At 37.9% G+C, this 24,950-nt stretch overlaps 1 protein-coding gene across 9 annotated transcripts in view; it reads left to right on the top strand.

The window, feature by feature from the left end:
• The window catches only part of LOC127972227 (rap1 GTPase-activating protein 2), a 73,591-nt gene that overhangs the window by 24,931 nt on the left and 23,710 nt on the right, over positions 1-24,950 (top strand). For 4 of the 9 annotated variants that reach the window (XM_052575576.1, XM_052575574.1, XM_052575575.1 and 1 more), the window contains one exon: positions 15,216-15,300. In XM_052575576.1, coding sequence (XP_052431536.1) covers positions 15,216-15,300 — 85 coding nt within the window. Of the gene's footprint in view, positions 1-538; positions 821-15,215; positions 15,301-24,950 lie in introns of those variants that run through there. The other 5 variants (XR_008157048.1, XM_052575571.1, XM_052575570.1 and 2 more) reach the window with 4 other exon arrangements.

Raw genomic sequence — 24,950 nt, 5'->3', positions numbered from 1 at the left:
GAAAGAGAAGATGAAAGACAAACAGAGACAGGACTGAGAAATGGAGAACAGGTCAGACGAGATGCGGGAGGGAGGAAACTGCCAGACCGTGGCATATGCAAAGCAAATATACTGAAATGTATAAAGAAGATTCTTACTTTGGTACAGGAAGAAGGTCACTAATATTGACCGCCTGATTGTTATATTTCTGAAAGCGTTTTGTGTTGAAAGAAAGCAGGAAAAGGGGTCAAAGATGTTGATCAACAGGTGATGGAGTTTCTTACTGCACTGAACAAATGGTGCATTTTGATTCAGAAAGATGCAAGATGCAATTAAGTCTTACTGTATTTGTGTGAAGAGAGTAGGAGAGGACAGCGTTTGATTGAAAGAGTGTGGAAAGGTCTGGCAACAGAAAGCCAAACAGCCCAGGAACAGAGCAGATGGAAAAGTGAGAGAGGGATTGGGAGGGAGGGGCTGGGGAGAAGTGGGCGTGGCTTGCACTCTGTACAGCCTATCAGATCCAGATAGAGGCAGGCAATGAGAACTGGTGTAGGAGCGAGTGAGAGGAGAAAAGAGAGAGAGAGAGAGCGCATGAGAAGGAGAGAGGGAGACAGGAGATGTATATTCTCAGTCCCTCAGCCCGTGGCAGAGAGCTTGGTCGCACCAATATAGCACAGGACGGTCCAGGTCCAAAGTCTGTTTTGGAGTGTGGGCCGGACAGCATGTCGGATTCGGAAGCCAAAGTCAACTCCAAAAAAGCCGGCATTCGGGCTGCTGTCATTCTGATCGGACTACTGCACAAGTCCAGACGGCAGAAGGAGAAAGAGAGGGAAAAGGAGCGGTGGGTGAACTTTTCTTTTTCCCACCCTCTAGTTTGACCTGTGATTCAGATCTGGCTGTGGTCATCAGCCTGGGTGCTCTGCTTGACCTGCCTGTTTGTGTAAGGTTTCTGGCTATGTAGGTCGTTGTATGTACACTTTATACATTTATTGTCGTCCCAGAGTGTGTTGTAATTGGGTCAGTATATAGTAAAGGACCCTTTTTTGTGGCTCATTTGAGGATGTTCTCGTTTGCAACTTCCAAGCTTGTCTTTCTCCTTATATGCCCCAAAGTATAAGAGTCTTGTTCATAGCCCAGGATACTCAAGTTCTGGATTACAGTATGTGTCATTTAAAAAAATCTCAACTGTTTCTAATGGAGAAATAACATAACACACAAATACGACAATTGTTGATATACAGGAACATTATACATTTATAAAATTAACATGGATTGCATTTTTGAGCTTGAAAGAATATACAGAGAGAAATGTTTTAATTTAAACACAGATTTGGCAAATCTTAGCAGTTTGAGGCGTTGTTTTAATGTTATTTTTGTATAAGCTTTCATTTTATTTTAGTATTTTTAGTTATTTTAATATTTTTTTATTTTATTTTACCATTTAGTTTCAATTTGTTTTTATCTCAATATTACTTTTTTTCAGTTAGTAAATTTAGTGTAATTTTTTGTTTTAATTAACAAAAATGCTTTTTTTATAATAGTTGTGAGTCTCCAAAAACAGCTGTTTGTGGTTTTTGAGGTCTTTTTAAAATATTTTTTAGAAGCAAAATCTGCCTTGCTCTCAATGTAACCTCATCGCTGTCTATGAGAAATGGTTAAGATAATAAAAAGATTGCATATGTATTTTCACATGCACTTTGTGTAACCGTCCATGTATGAAGAGTTCCAAGCAAAAACAGTACTGTTAAACAGAGAGAGAGAGTAAACAGTAAACAGAGAGAGAGAGAACGGTTTTCACCAGTCTCTCCTGGACAGGGTCATCCAGGTCAGATTGTACTGTATGTGTAAGTAAATCTCTGAGGATGAGACCACAAAACTATTTCTCAGCTATCATTTACTCAGCTTCTCCCGTGGCTGTCTGGTCAGTAGCCGTGTTGCTCCCTATTCGCTGGCATCATCATCGCTAACAGTGGCCCCAGTGTAAACTTTGTCTAATCATTAATTATAAACTGATTTGACTGCATACTAACACATACCCAAACACACTCTTTTACGCAGGTATCATTTAGAACCACACAATACGATTTGTGTTCGCAGGTGCTGTGTGTGCGCCTCCATTTGCATAGATCTCATCGATAACTGGCATGGTTACTGACATCACTGCGAGACAGCCCAGCTGGAGTCACTGCTTTTGTTCCCTCTAGATCAGATTTGTCCCGTTCTTCAGCTCAGATGTGCAGAAGAGAGTCTATAAATCAAACAGGCTTGAGTGAGTGATAAGTGGGGCATATTTGTAAATGTTATAATGTGATTCACCTTGATGGCTGCGTGTTTCAAGTTTGGACTGCCAGGAAGGTTATCAGTCCCTCTTGTTTTAATCGAAAGGTTGATTGGTGTAGTAAGTGCGCTGTTTTATCTTAAAATGAAAGGTTTGGTATCAGATTCGAGAGCAGTTCAGAGTGTAATTTGCTTTTAGATTAAAGTTGATGGACGTTCTTTGAGTAGGTAGAAAGATCTTTAAAAAGCATTTTCTTAATCAGTATTTTGTAATGTTTGCCAATAAACATCACCGAGACTGTCCCTTGAATCAAATTATTTAATATATAATATTTAATCTCGCATGAATTATTATTTAATAATTGTTAATCTAAAAAAAAAAAAACGCTAACACTTTAGTGAAGGGACCAATTCTCACTATTAATTAGTTGCTTATTAGAATGCATTTTATTAACATACAGCTACCTTACTAACTATAAATAAGCAGCAAATTTGGAGTTTGAGGCAAAAGTCATAGTTAATGGTCTGCTAATAGTGAGAATTGGATCTTAAAATAAAGTGTGATCAAAGTGTGATGTTTTAACCTCATTGAAGATTGTATGAGTTTAATGCTTTATGCTATTTTCCAGTGGGTTAATGGATAATATATTATCCATAAAGCTAATTTAAAAAAAGGTACATTTACCTATGTATTTACTTATGTAAGATACACCTATTCACATAAGATATAACATTCAGTGCAATATAAAGTATTTAGTATATTTAATTAATATAATTTAACATATAATCTTGAAATTTATAAAATGAAATCATTAAATTTGTAATCATATTAATCTTGAATAATTTATTTATTTATATTTATAAAAGCAGATTTTAAGCATTTAAGAACTTGTAGCATCCATAAATAAATAAATAATGTTGTTGCATACTATTTTCAAGTGCTTTAAATAATATGGTCTCGGAAAACATAATGCAGTTTTGTTCCTCAAGTAAATTAATTTTATTCAGTGTTAACTTGTGATATTTTTACTGTAAAATATTTTGGTTATTAATAATTGTTAATTTGGCATGTTGTTCCTCATCCATTTATCTTGGCAAGTGCTGTAAGATGAGTGCAGCAGCGAAAGCATTTCTTCATAAGTTCATTAAGCACCAAAGCAAATGTTTTTCTGGTTTCCTGTATCTTTCACTGAAATCTAATTTTCTCCACCTTCATCACTCATTTCTCCCATGATCCTGTCTCCTGCAGCTCACATGAACTGCCTTCACCTCCTGACTCATTCTGTTTCCATCACACTTAATTTTTCACTTTTCTCCTCCACGTCATTTTTTTCACATGTAATTTTGTATCCCTAAGCACCTCCGCTGTTCCCTCCCCCCGTTACTTCCTCTTTGCTCAGTTGTTATGCCCCCTCTCTCTCTCTCTCTGTTGTTGAGAAAGTCTTTTTGATTAGCAGCTGTGTGAAATTAAACTGAAGTAGGTCACCTTTTGCCCTCTGTCTCGCATATAAACATACAAAGACTCAAAGTCCTTTAGGTCAGAGGATAAGATTCCTAGCATAAGATTCCAGTTCAGTTCCTCATTCAGTACAACAGATGCATCATCGTCTGGAACTGTAAAAGAGACTCATTGCAAGTACCTGGAAAAAACATGCGGCTCATTCATCCAGAAGAGGCTGTGAAACAGACCTCTGGCTGGCAGCACAATGGCAAAGCACACTCAGTGATGTATACACAGTATGTCATAAAAACTCAGAGTAAAGGGCTCAAATGGCAGCACTTTGGCGTAGTGATGGATCATGATATAATCGTGTTCTACTAAATGGAAACAGTAAATGGACAGAATATTGCTTCTGAAGCTCCTTTTGTGATGTAGAGTCAATAACAAATTAGTGTGCCCATAATGAAGAAAATAAAACTTTTATTAATCTAGACTGACTTTTCATACCGTTCAGTTGATTTTTAGTTTAATTTGAATAAATCTAAACGTTGTGGTGTACCAAGTGGAAAAGAAATAAAAAAATTATTGCGTCTTGAATATGTGTTTGTGGCCACGTATGAATAATTATTTTCATAATAGTTGTTAAAAAAGTTTTTAAAAATATGATCATATGCGCTTTTTGTGTCACATGACATTTTGTAACATTTTTCAATATCCTTGCATGTCAAGAAAAGGTCTAATTAACTAATATTTTCCTTATTAAATTATTCCAAAATACTAAATAAGGATATTTTTTTCTCTGTATTACCCTGCTATTTTTAACATTAAACCCTCAATGAGTCATAATGAATTAATTCTGAAATATGCATGGTGTTGATTATAAAATGTATTTTGTGTATTCAAGTCATTTAATGTGAGATTTGCATTGCTTTTAAATTGTTTGTTTAATGAATAAATCCAGGACATAAATAAGCATCATGTCAACCTCATAACTGATGTATGAGCAAAATCTAATCTTTTAGAATATGATCTGTCAGGTGTGTTTGGCTCTAAGCTCAGATTCGGAGAAAACAGAGTGATGAAAACTGATATCAAATCAATCAAAATTCAATCAAATGTTTTTTTTTTTTTTTTTTTTTTTTTTCAGCTTCACTGTTGCCGTGGTTACTAAATTTTTACCTTTTATAGAGCGGCAGTGTAGTTGCCACTCATTATCAAAATAAAAAATATCTCTTTTGGTGTGTGTGTGCTTATAACGGTCCGCTGAACTGTATCAGTAAGTGGAATAGATGAGATGACTGTGTCTCTTATAACAAGTGCTCCGAGACGGTTTCACTGACAGGTTGTATAGAGCCTATTTACAGAGCAGTTGAATTGAGGATGGTATTTTTAGAAGTCCCTTTTCTTTTCCCCTTTCTAGCTCTCTCAAAACCCTGCGGCGTCCTCTTTGTCTCCTGTTAGACTGTTGATTTAGTGATATGGACAAAGGATTAATGCATTTAAAAACCCCAGAGGAGCACAGGTTGCTTTAATAGAGGGAGTGATATCAAAAGCCCTGCTCAATGCCAGCATCTCACCGTCCCCCTTAAGGCCCCTGTGGTGGTCTGCTGAGACTCCCATAGGTTTAGGCAGAAGAGGGCTTCTTTAGGACTTTTTGGATGAGGTAAACCTTCAAAAAATGAACAACTGTCCAATTTATCCAAGGGCAAATAAACACAAGCTGTTCTCAGAGTCATGCTGGAGGCAAAAACATACTCAGACTGAAAACTGTCAGACGGGTGAAGGAAGATATCGCTAAACTGAGAATGTTTTTGGTTTATTCAGACAGTTGGAAAGAGGGATTACATTTGTAGTCTAATGTTGTCTGTGCTCTTGACTCTATTGTTTTCTTATTTTGTTTGAGCATTATCTGATTTGTAAAGTCAAAATCTAGAATCATGTACCAGTGTAATAATATTCATAATGGTATAGATGCCATTGTCGCCTAAAAATTATGATCATACTGTGTGGGTCCCCATTTCTAAATTATAACAACAGCTATTATCATTTCATTAAGGATTTACTTTAAAGTCATTTTCACTCAGAAATACTATAGCTACACTGAAAAATGGCTTTGAAACTATTTTCTCCCAGAAATTGGTAGTCAGTTTTACAGATAATTACAAAGAAAGGAAATGTACCACATTGAATTGAATTTTTATTTTTAAAGTGTAGTAAATTTGACAAATATTTATAATTATAAACAGCAAGTATGTACTGTGTATGTATATTTATATAAAAATATACACACATACATGTATATGTTTAAGATATTTAATATAAACGTGTATGTGTGTGTGTATGTCTCCTATATATTATGTAAACACAAACTTTTATTTTGGATGTGATTAGTCACAATGAATTGATTTGACAGCACTTTTATTTTATTTTATTTTTCTTTGGTATTATGAACATGGTAAAGACTTTTTCATTTTTTGCTGTGATGCTTGGATTGTTGTATAATCCTCAAAACTCCCTCTATTACAAAAGCTAAAAACTGCCTTTTACCCTTTGTCTCTGGAAAAGGTATAAAAAACTCATATAAATGTATAATTTTGTCCTGACTGCTTCACTGCTACTATTGTCCCGCTGAGAGTTATTACTGAATTTCTTTATTAATTAGCTATTGATTTTCTACAGACAGTGGGCAAAATCTCAGGTAGAGTAAAATGAAGAACAGATGGAAAGAGTCAAAGGCAAACTGATTTCCTCTCGAAAAAAAAAATTGAATTTGCAGATATTTATTATAGCCATATGTGTATATTGCATCATTAAGTGGTCATAGAACAGCTGTTTTTTTGTTGTTGTTGGAACTAGTTATTGAACAGTATATGCAGAGGAAATAAGTTTGAATTTGATCTAGTAAAAATCCTAGTACATTACCTTATTCCTCTATTTTAATAGTTTGTTTACAGAAGTTAAGGAAAAAAGACTGAATGCTTTTATTGAGTCCTATTGAGCGACTTCTGCGTGTCCTTCTGATTCTTGTTAGCACAGCAGGGACTAAAAACAGAGAGGGTTTTAACAGCACTCAGTATCGATTGTTCCCTTTTACATATATTAAAACGTTCTGTTTCAGCAGCAATTATTCCTTAATTAAATTCCCACATGGAGTTCATCAAAATTACCTTTGTACAAGTCATTTTCATTTGTGAGTGTGTTCATTATAATAAGTCTATGCAGTACACCATGTTTGGGACACTGGCCGCTGTCCACATTTCTCACTTTCTATAAATAGCCGAGACATATCATCATACAACAGGAAGCAGCACTGACCACTCCAACAGCTATCTGAGGAAAAAAACATTATCCTTAAAAGACATTGGTATTGCTTCCCATAATCCCTTGCTGGATGGAGAATGATAAAAGACTACCTCAGCATGTGGACTGTCAGTTAAACTGACAAGCAGAGCTTTGACGCTGTCATAATAATCGTGTAAGCATAATATTTAGCCCACAGACTCAGATGAGCGTAATGTATCTGTAAAACAATGAACCTGACAGGAGTGTATTAAATTAGTTTATGTGAGCAGAACAAATATGCACTGCCATTGGTAGGTAACAATCTAATTTGCTGAACATTAAGGAGTGCTGAAAATTACTGCAGTGATGTGGCTGAAGTTTGCCATTTGAAATTATCAAAGAGGGAATGATCAAGTTCATATTGGTTTTCATGGGTCAAAAATAACATTTACAATTAGGATTTAATTGTCAACCCTCTGGCAATATCTCCTTTCCTGTAGTCTGGTGTTCTCTCCTGTCCAATTTCATTTGGAAGTGATAATGTCAGCATGTCAGTATCACAAAATAAACTCCAACAGGGTAAACAGTATCCAAGCATTCCAAATAAAAAAAATAATAAATAAATGCCTTAGTATTTTATTTTAATTCAAAATAATATTGCTGTGAGATATATTACTATTTGAATATATTTTCAAATGTAGTTTATTCATGTCAAGACAAAGCTGAATTTACTGTAGCCATTATTCCAGTCTTCAGAGTCACATGATCTTTCAGAAATCATTCTCAAATGCTGATTTGGTCCTCAGGAAATATATTACTATCAATGCTGAAACAGTTGTGTTGTGTATTTTTATTTTTAATTAATTAATTAATGTTTTGTTAAAAACTGTGATCATTTCCCTCCCCCAGAATTTTTTGATGATTAGAAAGTAAAAAAAAAAGAACAGCTTTTTTTCCCCAAATAGAGATCTTTTGGTACATTATAATTGTATTTACTGTCAAATTTAATCAATTTAATGCAATAAAGACAAGCATTATTTATTTACACAAATAAATAAATAAATACTGACCCTAAACTTTTGAGGTGAAATGATTTTATGATGTGCAAAGAAAGACACCACAGTCAAAAGAGATCAGATTTATTTAGGAAACTGGCCAAAATATTTTCAACCAATCAGAATCAAGACAGCTGCATTACAGTTGTCTACTTAGATGGAAAATACTCAGTCTGTATGTTGACTTTTTCTTTTTGGAGTGTTTGCAAAGCATGAGGCATGTTGCTGGAACATAATCATAATCACTGGGCAGATGTGATTAGTATTGAATCAGACCTAATTAAAGTGGCAGATATACAGCCTTGTGAAGAAACTGTGAACTGGAAATGAAGAGAGACAGCATGTGCAGCACAAATAGAGATATCGCAGCTTCCCGCTTCTCCATATGAGCTGATAAGATTCTAATGAAGCAATAACTGTGATTTACTGTGATTGTAAATTGTGTTTCAGGGCTGCTGTAAGGCTTTATTCATAAGTAAGACTCATAAATGCACTCTGCAGTCAAGTTCCAGGAAAAAGTTTATTGTAGCTTTCTAATAATACAATTTATAAGGCTCCATCTTTCCATTGTGCACAGCACAGCAAACCTCTCAGCCTCTTTTCACATCCGTCATATAACAGAACAGATTTTGAGAAATTTAGCATTTTATCATTCACTTATCCGTGGATCCTCTGCAGTGAATGGGTGCTGTCAAAATAAGAGTTCAAACTGATTAATTAAGGTGTTTTAACTTTAAACTGTCAATTCAGACTTAAATACCAGTCAATAATCAATAATAATGCTTGCTTCAGATGGACTGGAGTAATGTTTATTACTTGTGGATTATTGTGATGTTTTTATCAGCTGTTTGGACTCTCATTCTGACGGCACCCATTCACCACAGAGGATGCATTGGCGAGTAAGATGTAATGTTAAATTTCTCTAGATCTGTTCAGATGATGAAACTCATCTATACTGAAAGGTTGAGTCAATTTTTAGCATTTTATTTATTTGGGGGTAAACAGTTCCTTTTTTTATTATTATGTTTTTTATATATATTTTTTATTTGTTATGTATATTTAAGAAGTTTAGCAGCTGAAGAGTTTCAACTAATGTATATTGATTGAATCATGAGCATTTAGTGGACTCTGTAATGCTGGGTCTGTGGACCTGTCCCTTCATGCTAAGTGAGAGTGATGTAGTCAGTGATGCAGTTACACCAGCAATGAGTGTCATTAGATGGTCAAAATGCTGATCACACACCCTTTAGCAAAACACATTACACTGGGTCTCTAAAGTCACAGAGGTTTTAGACTGTATATGACTGCAGCACATTTGTATTACAGTGCCCATATTAACAGGCAACAGTATTCACATTGCATGAAAAATGACTTATAATTTATACACTAGTATTCAAAAGATTGGCGTCGGTAAGTTTTTTGAAATAGGTCTCTTAAGCTTTTATTTGATAATATAATGAAATAATATTAAAATTGAAAATAGAAAATAGCTAATTTATTTCTGTAAATGCAGAATTTTCAGCATCATTACTCCAGTCTTCAGTTTCAAATGATCTTTCAGAAATCATCCTAATATGCCCGTTTGCTCCTCAATAAATATTTTTTTTTATTATCAATGCTGAAAACAGTTGTGCTGCTTTAATAGAATTCTGATTTTGAGTTCATAATAAAAATATTTATTTGAAATAAAAAACTTTAATTAATATAAAAAAATATTACTTTTAACTTTAACTGTAAGCAGTGACAAAATGCAGGTTATTTATTTATTTTAACAATTTCTAGTGATGTGATACCAAAGTGGTTATTTTAATTTAATTTAATTTTATTTTATTTTTAGAAAAACTCAACACACTGGCTCTTATTGTTCAGTATTTGTTTTTTCTAAATGTGTCTTGAATTTGTATGTTTTTCAGTTCATCACACAAAACAGTGTGGTCGACACAAACCATGTTTGTCCTAGAAAAAAATCTATTTAATTTATTCTGGGTTGTATCGTTTTTAACCTTGCTTAGTTTTTTGCTTGTTTTTTAAGTATGAGGAACGTTGCCCAACCCATGTTGGCATCTGTCTAATTTGATGAATCTTTGACAAAATACAGTAGACTTTGACCGAACCCACGACCTTTGACGTCAGTTTCTACTGTTGTCCATCTGTTTGTACTCTTGACATCAGATCCACAGCAGCAGCTGGCATTGTTCTGGTGAACTAGCTGGGAAAAAGTGACAGTGGCAGTTGCAGTATAGAGGTGAATTTGAACATGACTGGTCGTATTCAACAGTTGTGGTGTGCTAGAGCATGTCCCCTCAAGCAGCTGCAGTCATGGTTAAATAGATGTTTACTCAGTGTTTCCTATTAGGAATGGAAAGACTGGCAGCCAGATACACACTCACATTTGGCTTTTGGGTCTTTGTGAACTGTTTCTGTGTGCTGGATGTATTTCAGAAAGGAGTATGAGCATCAGCAAAGTACATTAACATTGACTTTGTCCCTCCACCTAATGTGATATTTTAGTAATGTCCAGGTCACCTACTGTACCCATGCTGAAACTCTCAAGAGAACAAAACAGAAAACTTGCTTTGTCACTGCATTAGAGTACAGGATGTTTCATTCATAATTTACAGTCGGATCCAAAGAGATAATTAGTAAGATATTTGGTAACACTTTACAGTGTCCTTGTTACACACGTTACATGTACTTACTATTATAATTTAAACATTATGCATAATTACGTTGTTTTTAATGTATTTTTATTGCATTTTTCATCCGATCAATATTACACATTTTTGTATTTGATTTGAAATACTACTGAATCTTGAATATTTCTTTTTTATTTTACATTTGAACTTTTTTTTTCAAATCCTTAAACTTCATTGATTTTCAGGTTAAAATAGGATTTTAAATAGCAGATTTTCAATGTGTACTCCCGTATAGCAGAGCACTGAGAGCACAACAAACGTTCACTGATCAGAGCGAGAGCGTCGCGAAAAGTCACAAAAGGAGTGTGTTTTTGGTTGCCAGGGCAAGACAACCCTGCACAGATTACCAAAAGAGGAACAGCATTAAGGGACCAGTGGATGGAGTTTATTTTTACAGAGCATTAATGGAGTTGTGCAAGTGTTTGTGTTTGTTTCCCTGCATTTCGAAGATTAAAATAGGATTTTAAATAGCAGATTTTCAATGTGTACTTCAGACCTTTGGACTAAATCTAGTTATGTCTACACAGACAAGCCCTTGTTCACTGAAGGAGGGATTGGAGACATCACTTTGGTGACTGATGAATTGGGATCTCGCTTTGAAAGAACAATCTACTAAACAAGCCAATGTACATTGGAATATGATAATTGCATCCAACTGCTGCTCATCACGGGAGACTCTGGGATCTGCTCCTTGTGCTCCCTGACTTTGCACAATGTCTGTGCAAGTAGGTTCACTGGAGGGAAATGCATATTTGCGTAGGCCCTGGAGCCAGCTGTGTGCCAGTGCATCCGTGCCGAGGTTTCCCCGGTCAGGGAATAGAACAACTGCCAATGGGCAACCTGTGAGGCTCCGAAGTGTCTCCATTTCAGCTGGACTGCCCCACGGATGGAGTCTCCATTCTCCTGGAAGTGCAGGCTGTCGTGAAAGATCATCAGCTGCATGATTGAGAAGGCCTGGTATGTAAATGGCACAAAGCGACTTCAGATGCTTCTTACTCCATAGGAGGAGATGGCAGGCGAGTTGCAACATACATAGCAAGATTTTGAAGTGCCCAGCACAAAACGAACTGTAAGCAGCTTGCGCATATCCACCAGGTTCAGCCAGAGATGTTGTTCCTGGACCACCAACATGGCCAACACCTGACCCAGGGAGCGTACAGTGACTTTTGATGCTCTAAAGGCGAGGTCCGTCGCTATGCACAGATCCAGCATCAGCCCTGGGTCAGAACTACCCTTGTGCAACTCTTTTAATGTCTTGGCCTTGTATACCTGCAGGAGTGCCATGGCATGCAGGGTGGAGGCAACCTGTCCAGCAGCACCATAAGCCTTGGCCGTAAGCATGGACGAGAACTTACAGGCCTTGGATGGGAGACGAGGGTTACCCCTTCAAGGGTCCGCGTTTCTCGGACACAATTGCGCACACCACTGGGGGGGATTGCCTCGTAACCACTGGCTGCCCCACCAATCAAGGGAAGTGAGAAAGGAGGAGACAACAGACTGGTAAACCTCGTCTCAGCCACAATGCAGCCACAATGAAGCCTTGTTGGAGACCCTCCATGATGTACTTCTCCATCGCTCCTTGCTCCAGGATGGAAAAAGGGTAAACTCTACCCTTGGGGAGTTGAGCTCCAGGCAGCAGTTAGATGGCACTGTTCCACGGCCTGTGAGGTGGTAATTTCATGACAGCCCACTTGCTGAACACATCCTGGTATACCTGGTAGTCAGTGGGAAGGATGTAAGTTTCAGTGGGTTCAGGGCTCTCTATGGAGGTAGCACAGATAGGAAGATGAGGTTGCAGTGGAGAAGTCTCACTAATGCAATTCCGGAAACAGTGGTCCAGGCTAGCCAGGCCAGTGTTTGGCTAACCACGGTTATCCCAGGATGATTTCAGTTCAGTTTCAGGTGAAGTCATTGGAGTGCAATCCAGCATATGAAATTTCCAGAAGAGCCAGAGTCTACAGGGCTTGCGCTGAAAGAGATACGTGAGATGACTTAAATAATACATTCATGCGAGTCAGGGTAGCTATCTGGGGACTAAGATGGATAGTACTCACCACTGGGCATGCTGGGTGGACGTAAGGTGGATGTGAGCAGTGAAGAGAGTGGCGAGACATTTTTACAGGCATGGAGATGTTGAGAGATTTTGATGGCCTTCTGAATGAAGTTTTCTAGACCCACAGTGATGTCATATATCACCATTTGTAATGGAAGATCGTTTTTGGGCCCTTGACCAAACACAGTGAGTAAAGCCACCTCATTCCACCCACTCGTTACCACTAGAGTGTGGAATTTGACTGCGTACTCAATCACTGAAGCCAAGCCTTGACTGATGCGAAAGAGCTGATCATGAACAGAGATCTCAACTGATGCATGACAGTACACCTCTTTGAAATGGGATGTGAATGCCCTTAGAGTGCGAATGGCAGGGCTATTTACCTCCCAAATGGACTAGGCCCATCGAAGAGCACAGCCAGCTAGATTAGAAATCATGAATGCAATCTTGGAACAATTGTTCGGGAAGGCTTGGGGCTGCATCTTAAAGTTGAGGGAGCATTGCATCAAGAAGCCACTACAGTCCTCCGCCTCATTGGGTCATGGGACTGCTGGAGGCAGACACAATGGACGCTCTGACAGCTTGAACCAATCCTCCAGTGATACGGGGGTTTTGTTGGTGGTGCTCCATGTAGAATTGTGTGGTCTGGTCTTCTGCGACAACACAGAATAAGACTTAAGGGAGACAGACAGATAAGTATGAATGTTTTTTATTAAGGCTGGAATCTGAATGGAGATAGGCAAGCAAACAGGTGATCAACAAGGTCTGAGGAATTGGCGTGGGATATCTCACGTTATTCTTTGTGTGGGTCTGACTGAAGATGATGAGGTTGGACACAGGTTGCAGGAATGAGTACAGGCAAGAGAGTCAGGTAAGGAGTATTGTAGTGAACTCAATACCAGACAGAGTGTGACTGCAGTAACTATGGGTTTAACCCTGTGTTGATGGGATGGTGACAGCAGCAGCTGATTAATACTCCAATGATTGTGATCTGGTGTGTGAGGTGATTGGGTCTGCCAAAGCTGGAGTATCCCTGACACTCAGATTGGAATGACTCTCCTGTATCTTTCGCTGAAACCGTCATATCCTCACATATGTATTTTTTTTTTTTGTTGTTGCCATTTTTCAGCGAGAGATCTCAGCTAGATGTGTTCAATCTTTCTGGAGTTTAATGACCCCTGGAGGTGTAACATAAGGAAAGATTTGAATAGACCCTCATCTGAGACCATCATTTCTAGACCAGAGTTTGTCTGCCTGACTAATTTTAACCTCTGATTCCAAGTAACCACTTTCTCATTTGTCAGAGATAACTGCTTTTAAAATGTGATCCTGCTTGGAGCCTAACACCTTTCTGTATGCCCCCCCCCTTTACCCCTCTCCTCTCTACATCTTTTTTTGACCTACAGCAGTCTGTCTGCAAGGCTGGCTGCCCTGAGTTGTTCTTGTTATGTCTCTGTGCAGATACCGGAGCAAACAGAAGAATTGTTGTTATTGAGTTTTTCTATCCTGTAGTCTTTCACCTTAGTATCTGGAGACCAGGCTCTTTTCAGTATACTTTCTCAAAGGGTACTGCACTGACATTCTGCCCTCAGTAGTTTTAGTGCAAATCTTGGTCTTCAGCTATAAATTTCTGAAATGGTTTACATTTTGAGCTTGCTTAGTAAACATATTAAATTATTAAGGAAAATATAAATGGGTCATGTGACACAGATTTGTTTTCTTCCAATAAAAAAGTCCATAAACTTATTTGAAAATCTTTGAATAAGGCTACCTATAATATACATACATTTTTACTGATTTATAATTAATGTTGTTGTTGTATTTTTTTTTTCTTGATTACGGAATTACTTTGACATTTCTGACTTCATATCCCCTGAAAAAAATAAAAAACGACCATTTGTATATATGTAAATATAAAAATGTAAATTATATTATATTACCTCAAATGTGCAATGTAATGTTATTTGGAATCAGTTATGAACTACCATTTGTATTTGTTTATTTATGGAAAATATTTTAACATTGCATTAATGTTTAAAATAAAATTTTGTCTGCTAAATTAAAGTAATTTGGTGCAACCAAAATGCTGAAAATGGTATAAACGTTTATCAAAATCATGTTAAACCTACGTAAATACAAAGAGTTGATTTCTATTTTTCCTTTAAACTATGTTTCCTTGAAAAAAAATTGTCTTTCATTTTGGTTACACTCATTTACCCAAATATGCTAAATGAATATCAATAGCTAAGTACAAAAACAATAGTCAATGCAAAGTCCCCTGATAAGATAAATGATACAAATACTGTAAAATGCCTGTTTGCTTCTGTGTTTGAGGGCCAGTCTTCTGTTTTAGTGCAAAAATCACCATATCTGATTAGTCTTCTACATAGTGTTCTGACCATTGGCCTGGCTAACTATGGTGTGTTTTGCAGGAAACAAGAGCTGCTGACCATCTCCAGTGTGCCTCTGGGAGAATGTCCACCCTCACCTTCCCGCACTGCACCACCCACCATGAAGGTGAGTGTTCTGGCCACGTATTCACACACACACACACACACACACTGCTCTATTAGCTCCTGTTAGTCGAAATCTGCTGTATTGTTCTTCCAGACACACCTTTATACTGAATTAACCTCTATTTGTGGTGATAGCATGAGAAAGTGAGAATGCCCTTTGTAGCATGCCATATAAAATGACCCTCCTTTCGCTTCCAAAATGTCAAAATGCTCTTACAACATGCCTTTAACTGATTTAGACATGCACATTAACCTGCGGTATTGTCTATGAAGGTGCATGCAGTGTGTTTGAGAGCAAAAGCTCTTCATTCAAGGTTACCTCTAAATGTAATTCTAATTCATTTGGACTGAGAAATCCATTTTCTTCTGAGCATTAAGGTCCCATTGAGTTCACGTGGTATCGCTATCTCTTTATATTTGCAACAGTCTCAAGAGGGGCAGGAAAGATTTTCTGTCTTGTTTAAAAGTGGTACACCGAGTTCAGAGATGGATTGTGTGGCGTGAGCGGAGCGCAGTTGGTGTCACCTTGAAATGAGACACACTTGCCGAAAACTCAGAAGAGGAGGATGCAGAGATTGGTGTTTATGGAAGAAGGGAGGGTGAGGGCGTCAGGTGTGATATTAAGATGAGAAGACATGAAGTCGAATCCAGAGGTCATGATCCTGTTAGCCAGTGCTTTAATTATGAATATCGTTTCTCATAAGGACTGATTAAATGTCTGAGGCACACAGCACTTGTTGAAAAATCATACTTGAAATTGAGATTGAGGTCTCCACCACGCATTTGCTTAGTTATTACCTCTTGTTGAGGATTTGAGGATTTATAAATAGCTTAAATAGGATTTGCCTTTCTTGTGAGCAGATGTTGTAAATTCTGTCATCATTTGTTTGCTCTTATGTTATTCCAAAACCAATGACTTTTTTTTCTTCTGTGAAACATAAAATAAGATATTTTGAAGAATGGCTAATTTTTGTTCATACTATAAAAGTCAATGGGGTTCCAGTGTTTTTTGGTTTTTCGTGTGTTGTATTTATACATGTTTGAAATTACATGAAGGTGAATAAATGATGAAAGATTTTATAAATTACAATACTTTTCAAACATTTGGGGTCAGTAAAGCATTTAAAGACATTTATAAAGTTACAAAAGAAAGTATTACAAATAACTGCTGTTCTTTTCAACTTTCTATTCATTAAAGAATTCTAAACTGTAAAAAAAATGTATCACGGTTTCCACAAATATAGTAAGCAGCACAACTATTTTTAACAATGAAAATAATAATAAATATGTGACCCTGGACCACAAAACCAGTCACAAGGGTAATAAAAAAACTGAGATGTATACATCATCTTAAAGCTGGATAAATAATATTTCCACTGATGTATGGTTTGTTAGGATAGGGCAATATTTGTCAGAGATAAAACAATTTGAAAATCTGGAATCTGACATAAAAATAGAGGAAATTGCCTTCAAAGTTGTCCAAATTAAGTCCTTAGCAATGCATATTACTAATCCAAAATAAAGTATCTATATATATATATATATATATATATATATATATATATATATATATATATATATATATATATATATATATATATATATGGAATATGATCTATACTTAATGATTTTTTGCATTAAAGAAAAATTTATAATTTTGACCCAAGTCCTTAGCAGTGCATATTACTAATCCAAAATAAAGTATATATATATATATATATATATATATATATATATATATATATATATATATATATATATATATGGAATATGATCCATACTTAATGATTTTTTGCATTAAAGAAAAATTTATAATTTTGACCCATACAATGTAGTTTTGGCTATTGCTATATATATACACCGTGAGACTTGTGGTCCAGGGTCCCATATTTTTATATCAAATCAGAATTGGACTGATTTTCTAAAGGACCATGTGAAACTGAAGACAAGAGAAAATTCAGCTTTGCCATCACAGAAATAAAAAACATTTTAAATTAAAGCTGCAAGCAGCGATGAACGGGCCCTCGCACCCGGGCTCACCGGCAGCGAGTGGCTTTAGTAAATAGGTGAACGGTGAGAAATATGCATTTAAACTCATAAATATAAGTGGAATATATCAAAGTTTACTCCATATTTGTGCCAATCTTTGTGTTGCCAGTAGGTGGTGCTCTCATTATAATGGACTATTGGCCTTCAGATGTGTTCAGTGCAGGACTCTTATTGAACATGTGAAGTTTGGGGAAGATCGAACAAATTATGCCTGAGTTACAACAACTTCTCTTGCTGTGGCGAGACATCAAAATTTGTCATGACGCCATGGACACGCCCTTTAACAAAAACTCAAGATCTCCACAAGTTAACATTGCACAGGCCTTTAGATTAGACTGACTACAAAAAAATACATTAATCTCAAAAAAATTCTAGGAGTAGTTTGTCACAGCATACAACATGTCACTTCCTGTTGCCAGCAGGTGGCGCTATGACTATAACTGAATATGGGCATGTAGATCTGTTAAGGGTAGAAGTCTTATCTAACATGTGAAGTTTGGGGCAGATTGGACATTGTAAATCTGAGTAACAGCAACTTCCTTTTTCATGGCGAAACATCGAAATTTGTCAGGCCGCCATGGACACGCCCTTTAACGAAACCTCAAAATCTTTGCAATCTAACATCGCAAATTCCTTTAGATTTAACTGACCAAGTTTGGTGTTGATCTGAATATATCTCTAGGAGTAGTTTGTTAAAGTACAACCCCTGAAAATGGCAAAAACAACACCAATTTTGCAGAGAAAATTCTAAATAACCGACTTCCTGATGGGATTCGAATTTCGTACCAAGAGACTTTTTTGTAGGTATTGGTGTGTTACATGTGTGTACCGACTTTTGTACATGTACGTGAAAAATAGCTCGAGGCACACTCCATTGAATTTGCATATGCACTCCGTTGAAAGTTTATAGGTGGCGCTATCGAGCCATTTTGCCACACCCAATGGAATATTGGCCTTCAGATCTGTTCAGGCCAGGACCCTTATCACACACGTGAAGTTTGGGCAAGATCGGACACTTTATGCCTGAGTTATAACATCTTTTATTCCCATGACGAGACATCGAACTTCGTCACGGCACCATGGAAACACCTTTTAACAAAAACTCAAGATCTTCACAACTAAACATCACAAAGGTCTTTAGATTAGACTGACCACAAAAAAGACATTGATGTCATACAATTTCTTGAAATAGTCTGTCACAGTGTAAAATATGTCACTTCCTGTTGCCAATAGGTGGCGCTATGACTATAACTGAATATGGGCATGTAGATCTGTTCAGGTCAAGAGTCTCATCCAACATGTGAAGTTTGGGGCAGATTGGACATTGTATGTCTGAGTTACAGCAACTTCCTTTTTCATGGCGAAACATCGAAATTTGTCAGGCCGCCATGGACACGCCCTTTAACGAAATCTAAAGATCTTCACAATTTAACATCGCAAAGGGCTTAAGATTACACTGACCAGGTTTGGTGTTGATCTGAATAAATCTCTAGGAGGAGTTCGTTAAAGTACAACCCCTGAAAATGGCAAAAACAACACCAATTTTGAAGGGAAAATTCAAAATAACCGACTTCCTGTTGGGATCCGGATTTCGTACCAAGAGACTTTTTTGTAGGTATTGGAGTGTTACATGTGTGTACCAATTTTTGTACATGTACGTGAAACATAGCTCGAGGCGCACTCCGTTGAAAGTGTATAGGTGGCGCTATAGAGCCATTCTGCCACACCCGGTGGAATATTGGCCTGCAGATCTGTTCAGGCCAGGACTCTTATCACACATGTGAAGTTTGGGGAAGATCGGACATTTTATGCCTGAGTTATAACATCTTTTATTCTCATGGCGAGACATCGAACTTCGTCGCGGCGCCATGAACAAGCCTTTTAACGAAAACTCAAGATCTTCACAACTGAACATCGCACAGGCCTTTAGATTAGACTGACCACAAAAAAGACATTGATGTCATAAAATTTCTAGGAGTAGTTCGTCGCAGCGTAAAATATGTCACTTCCTGTTGCCAATAGGTGGCGCTATGACTATAACTGAATATGGGCATGTCAATCTGTTCAGGTTCGGAGTCTCATCAAACATGTGAAGTTTGGGGCAGATTGGACATTGTATGTGTGAGTTATAGCAACTTCATTTTTCATGGCGAATCATCGAAATTCGCCAGGCCGCCACGGACACGCCCTTCAACGAAAACTCAAGATCTTCGCAATTTAACATCGCAAAGGCCTTTAGATTAGGCATACCAAATTTGGTGTTGATTTGAAGAACTCTCTAGGAGGAGTTCGTTAAAATACAACACATGGAAATGACCAAAATTACACAAAATATGCTCATAATATTAAAAATAACCGACTTCCTGTTGGGTTTAGAATTTCGCTCCAAGAGTCTTTTTTGTAGGTATTGGTGTGTTACATATGTGTGCCAATTTTCGTGCATGTACGTGAAACATAGCTGGAAGGCTGTTGATTTTCTTGGTATAGGTGGCGCTGTCGAGCCATTTTGCCACACCCTCTTCTGAATCCTATATCAGACGAAAATTTTCACCAGGTTTGACGCGTGTGCAAAGTTTCATGACTTTTTGAGCATGTTAAAGCCCTCAAAAATGCGATTCATTCGGGAGAAGAAGAAGAAGAAGAATAATAATAATAAAAAACAAAGCAGATACAAGAGGGTCCTCGCACCTCGGTGCTCGGGCCCTAATTAAAGCTGCAAGCAGCGATGAACGGGCCCTCGCACCCGGGCTCACCGCCATCGTGTGGCTTTAGTAAAAAGGTGAACGTTGAGAAATATGCATTTAATGTCCTAAATATAAGTGGAATATATCAAAGTATATCCCATATGTGTGCCAATCTTACCGTTGCCAGCAGGTGGCGCTATCATTATAATGGAATATTGGCCTTCAGAGGTGTTCAGGCCAGGACTCTTATCAAACATGTGAAGTTTGGGGAAGATTGAACATTTTATGCTTGAGTTACAACAACTTCTCTTGCTGTGGCAAGACATCAAATTTTGTCATGGCGCCATGGAAACGCCCTTTAACAAAAACTCAAGATCTCCAAAAGTTAACATTGCACAGGCCTTTAGATTAGACTGACCACAAAATATATGTTAATCTCAAAAAAATTATAGGAGTAGTTTGTCGCAGCGTAAAACATGTCACTTCCTGTTGCCAATAGGTGGCGCTATGACTATAACTGAATGTGGGCATGTAGATCTGTTAGGGGCAGAAGTTTTATCTAACATGTGAAGTTTGGGGCAGATTGGACATTGTATGTCTGAGTTACAGCAACTTCCTTTTTCATGGCGAAACATCGAAATTTGTCAGGCCACCATGGACACGCCCTTTAACGAAATCTAAAGATCTTCGCAATTTAACATCGCAAAGGGCTTAAGATTACACTGACCAGGTTTGGTGTTGATCTGACTAAATCTCTAGGAGGAGTTCGTTAATGTACAACCCCTGAAAATGGCAAAAACAACGCCAATTTTGCAGAGAAAATTCTAAATAACCGACTTCCTGTTGGGATTCGGATTTCGTACCAAGAGACTTTTTTGTAGGTATTGGTGTCTTACATATGTATACCGATTTTTGTACATGTACGTGAAACATAGCACGAGGCGCACTCTGTTGAAAGTGTATAGGTGGCGCTATCGAGCCATTTTGCCACACCTGATGGAATTTTGGCCTTCAGATGTGTTCAGGCCAGGACTCTTATCACACATGTGCAGTTTGGGGAAGATCGGACATTTTATGCCTTAGTTATAACATCTTTTATTCCCATGGCGAGACATCGAACTTCGTGACGGCGCCATGGACACGCCTTTTAACGAAAACTCAAGATCTTCACAACTTAACATCGCACAGGCCTTTAGATTAGACTGACCACAAAAAATACATTGATGTCATAAAATTTCTAGGAGTAGTTCATCGCAGTGTAAAATATGTCACTTCCTGTTGCCAATAGGTGGCGCTATGACTATAACTGAATATGGGCATGTCAATCTGTTCAGGTCAGGAGTCTCATCAAACATGTGAAGCTTGGGGCAGATTGGTCATTGTATGTCTGAGTTATAGCAACTTCCTGTTTCATGGCGAATCATCGAAGTTCGCCAGGCCGCCACGGACACGCCCATTAACGAAAACTCAAAAGCTTCGCAATTTAACATCGCAAAGGCCTTCAGATTAGGCATACCAAATTTGGTGTTGATCTGAATGAATCTCTAGGAGGAGTTCGTTAAAATACAACGCATGGAAATGACAAAAATGACACAAAATTTGCTCATACTATTAGTAATAACCGACTTCCTGTTGGGTTTCGGATTTTGCTCCAAGAGACTTTTTTGTAGGTATTGGAGAGTTACATGAGTATACCGATTTTCATACATGTACATGAAACGTAGCTCGAGGCGCACACCGTTGAACGTGTATAGGTGGCGCTGTTGAGCCATTTTGCCACACCCACTTCTGAAACCCATATCAGACGTAAATTTTCGCCAGTTCTGAGGTGTGTGCAAAGTTTCATGACTTTTCGAGCATGTTTAGGCCCTCAAAAATGCGATTCATTTTGGAGAAGAATAATAATAATAATAATAATAATAATAATTAAAGCTGCAAGCAGCGATGAACGGGCCCTCGCACCCGGGCTCACCGGCAGCGAGTGGCTTTAGTTAATAGGTGAACGGTGAGAAATATGCGTTTAAACTCATAAATATAAGTAGAATATATCAATGTTTATTCCATATATGTGCCAATCTTCCTGTTGCCAGCAGGTGGCGCTATCATTATAATGGAATATTGGCCTTCAGATGTGTTCAGGGCAGGACTTTTATCGAACATGTGAGGTTTGGGGAGGATTGGACACTTTATGCCTGAGTTACAACAACATCCTATTTCATGGCGAAACAATGAAATTTGTCAGGCCGCCATGGACACGCCCTTTAACGAAACCTCAAGATCTTCGCAATTTAAGATCGCAAAAGGATTTAGATTACACGGACCAAGTTTGGTGTTGATCTGAATAAATATCTAGGAGGAGTTCGTTAAAGTACAACCCCTGAAAATGGCCAAAACAACACTAATTTTGCAGAGAAAATTCCAAATAACTGACTTCCTGTTGGGATTCGGACTTCGTACCAAGAGACTTTTTCGTAGATATTGGTGTGTTACATGTGTGTACCGATTCTTGTACATGTACGTGAAACATAGCTCAAGGCGCACTCCGTTTAAAGTGTATACGCACTCCGTTGAAAGTGTATAGGTGGTGCTATTGAGCCATTTTGCCACACTCGATGGAATATTGGCCTTCAGATCTGTTCAGGCCAGGACCCTTATCACACAAGTGAAGTTTGGGCAAGATCGGACATTTTATGCCTGAGTTATAACATCTTTTATTCCCATGGCGAGACATTGAACTTTATCACGGCGCCATGGACACACCTTTTAACAAAAACTCAAGATCTTCACAACTAAACATCACACAGGTCTTTAGATTAGACTGACCACAAAAAAGACATTGATGTCATAAAATTTCTAGGAGTAGTTTGTCGCAGTGTAAAATATGTAACTTCCTGTTGCCAATAGGTGGGACTATTACTATAACTGAATATTGGCATGTAGATCTGTTCAGGTCAAGAGTCTTATCCAACATGTGAAGTTTGGGGCAGATTGGACATTGTATGTCTGAGTTACAGCAACTTCCTTTTTCATGGCGAAACATCGAAATTTTTCAGGCCGCCATGGACCCGCCCTTTAACGAAACCTCAAGTCCTTCGCAATTTATTATCGCAAAGGGCTTTAGATTACACTGACCAAGTTTGATGTTGATCTGAATAAATCTCTAGGAGGAGTTCGTTAAAGTACAACCCCTGAAAATGGCAAAAACAACAGCAATTTTGAAGGGAAAATTCAAAATAACCGACTTCCTGTTGGGATCCGGATTTCGTACCAAGAGACTTTTTTGTAGGTATTGGAGTGTTACATGTGTGTACCAATTTTTGTACATGTACGTGAAACATAGCTCGAGGCGCACTCCGTTGAAAGTGTATAGGTGGCGCTATAGAGCCATTTTGCCACACCCGGTGGAATATTGGCCTGAAGATCTGTTCAGGCCAGGACTCTTATCACACATGTGAAGTTTGGGGAAGATCGGACATCTTATGCCTGAGTTATAACATCTTTTATTCGCATGGCGAGACATCGAACTTCGTCGCGGCGCCATGAACAAGCCTTTTAACGAAAACTCAAGATCTTCACAACTGAACATCGCACAGGCCTTTAGATTAGACTGACCACAAAAAAGACATTGATGTCATAAAATTTCTAGGAGTAGTTCGTCGCAGCATAAAATATGTCACTTCCTGTTGCCAATAGGTGGCGCTATGACTATAACTGAATATGGGCATGTCAATCTGTTCAGGTTCGGAGTCTCATCAAACATGTGAAGTTTGGGGCAGATTGGTCATTGTATGTGTGAGTTATAGCAACTTCATTTTTCATGGCGAATCATCGAAATTCGCCAGGCCGCCACGGACACGCCCTTCAACGAAAAGTCAGGATCTTCGCAATTTTACATCGCAAAGGCCTTTAGATTAGGCATACCAAATTTGGTGTTGATTTGAAGAACTCTCTAGGAGGAGTTCGTTAAAATACAACACATGGAAATGACCAAAATTACACAAAATATGCTCATAATATTAAAAATAACCGATTTCCTGTTGGGTTTAGAATTTCGCTCCAAGAGTCTTTTTTGTAGGTATTGGTGTGTTACATATGTGTGCCAATTTTCGTGCATGTACGTGAAACATAGCTGGAAGGCTGTTGATTTTCTTGGTATAGGTGGCGCTGTCGAGCCATTTTGCCACACCCTCTTCTGAATCCTATATCAGACGAAAATTTTCACCAGGTTTGACGAGTGTGCAAAGTTTCATGACTTTTTGAGCATGTTAAAGCCCTCAAAAATGCGATTCATTCGGGAGAAGAAGAAGAAGAAGAAGAAGAAGAAGAATAATAATTAAAGCTGCAAGCAGCGATGAACGGGCCCTCGCACCCGGGCTCACCGGCAGCGAGTGGCTTTAGTTAATAGGTGAACGGTGAGAAATATGCGTTTAAACTCATAAATATAAGTAGAATATATCAATGTTTATTCCATATATGTGCCAATCTTCCTTTTGCCAGCAGGTGGCGCTATCATTATAGTGGAATATTGGCCTTCAGATGTGTTCAGGGCAGGACTTTTGTCGAACATGTGAGGTTTGGGGAGGATTGGACATTTAATGCCTGAGTTAAAACAACATCCTATTTCATGGCGAAACATCGAAATTTGTCAGGCCGCCATGGACACGCCCTTTAACGAAACCTCAAGATCTTCGCAATTTAAGATCGCAAAAGGCTTTAGATTACACTGACCAAGTTTGGTGTTGATCTGAATAAATCTCTAGGAGGAGTTCATCAAAGTCCAACCCCTGAAAATGGCCAAAACAACACTAATTTTGCAGAGAAAATTCTAAATAACTGACTTCCTGTTGGGATTCGGATTTCGTACCAAGAGACTTTTTCGTAGATATTGGTGTGTTACATGTGTGTACCGATTTTTGTA

Source organism: Carassius gibelio, chromosome B15, assembly GCF_023724105.1.
Source record: "Carassius gibelio isolate Cgi1373 ecotype wild population from Czech Republic chromosome B15, carGib1.2-hapl.c, whole genome shotgun sequence".
Classification (NCBI taxonomy): Eukaryota; Metazoa; Chordata; class Actinopteri; order Cypriniformes; family Cyprinidae; genus Carassius; species Carassius gibelio.
The sequence above is the reverse complement of the archived record's forward strand: the minus strand, read 5'-3'. Positions and strand labels throughout refer to the sequence as shown.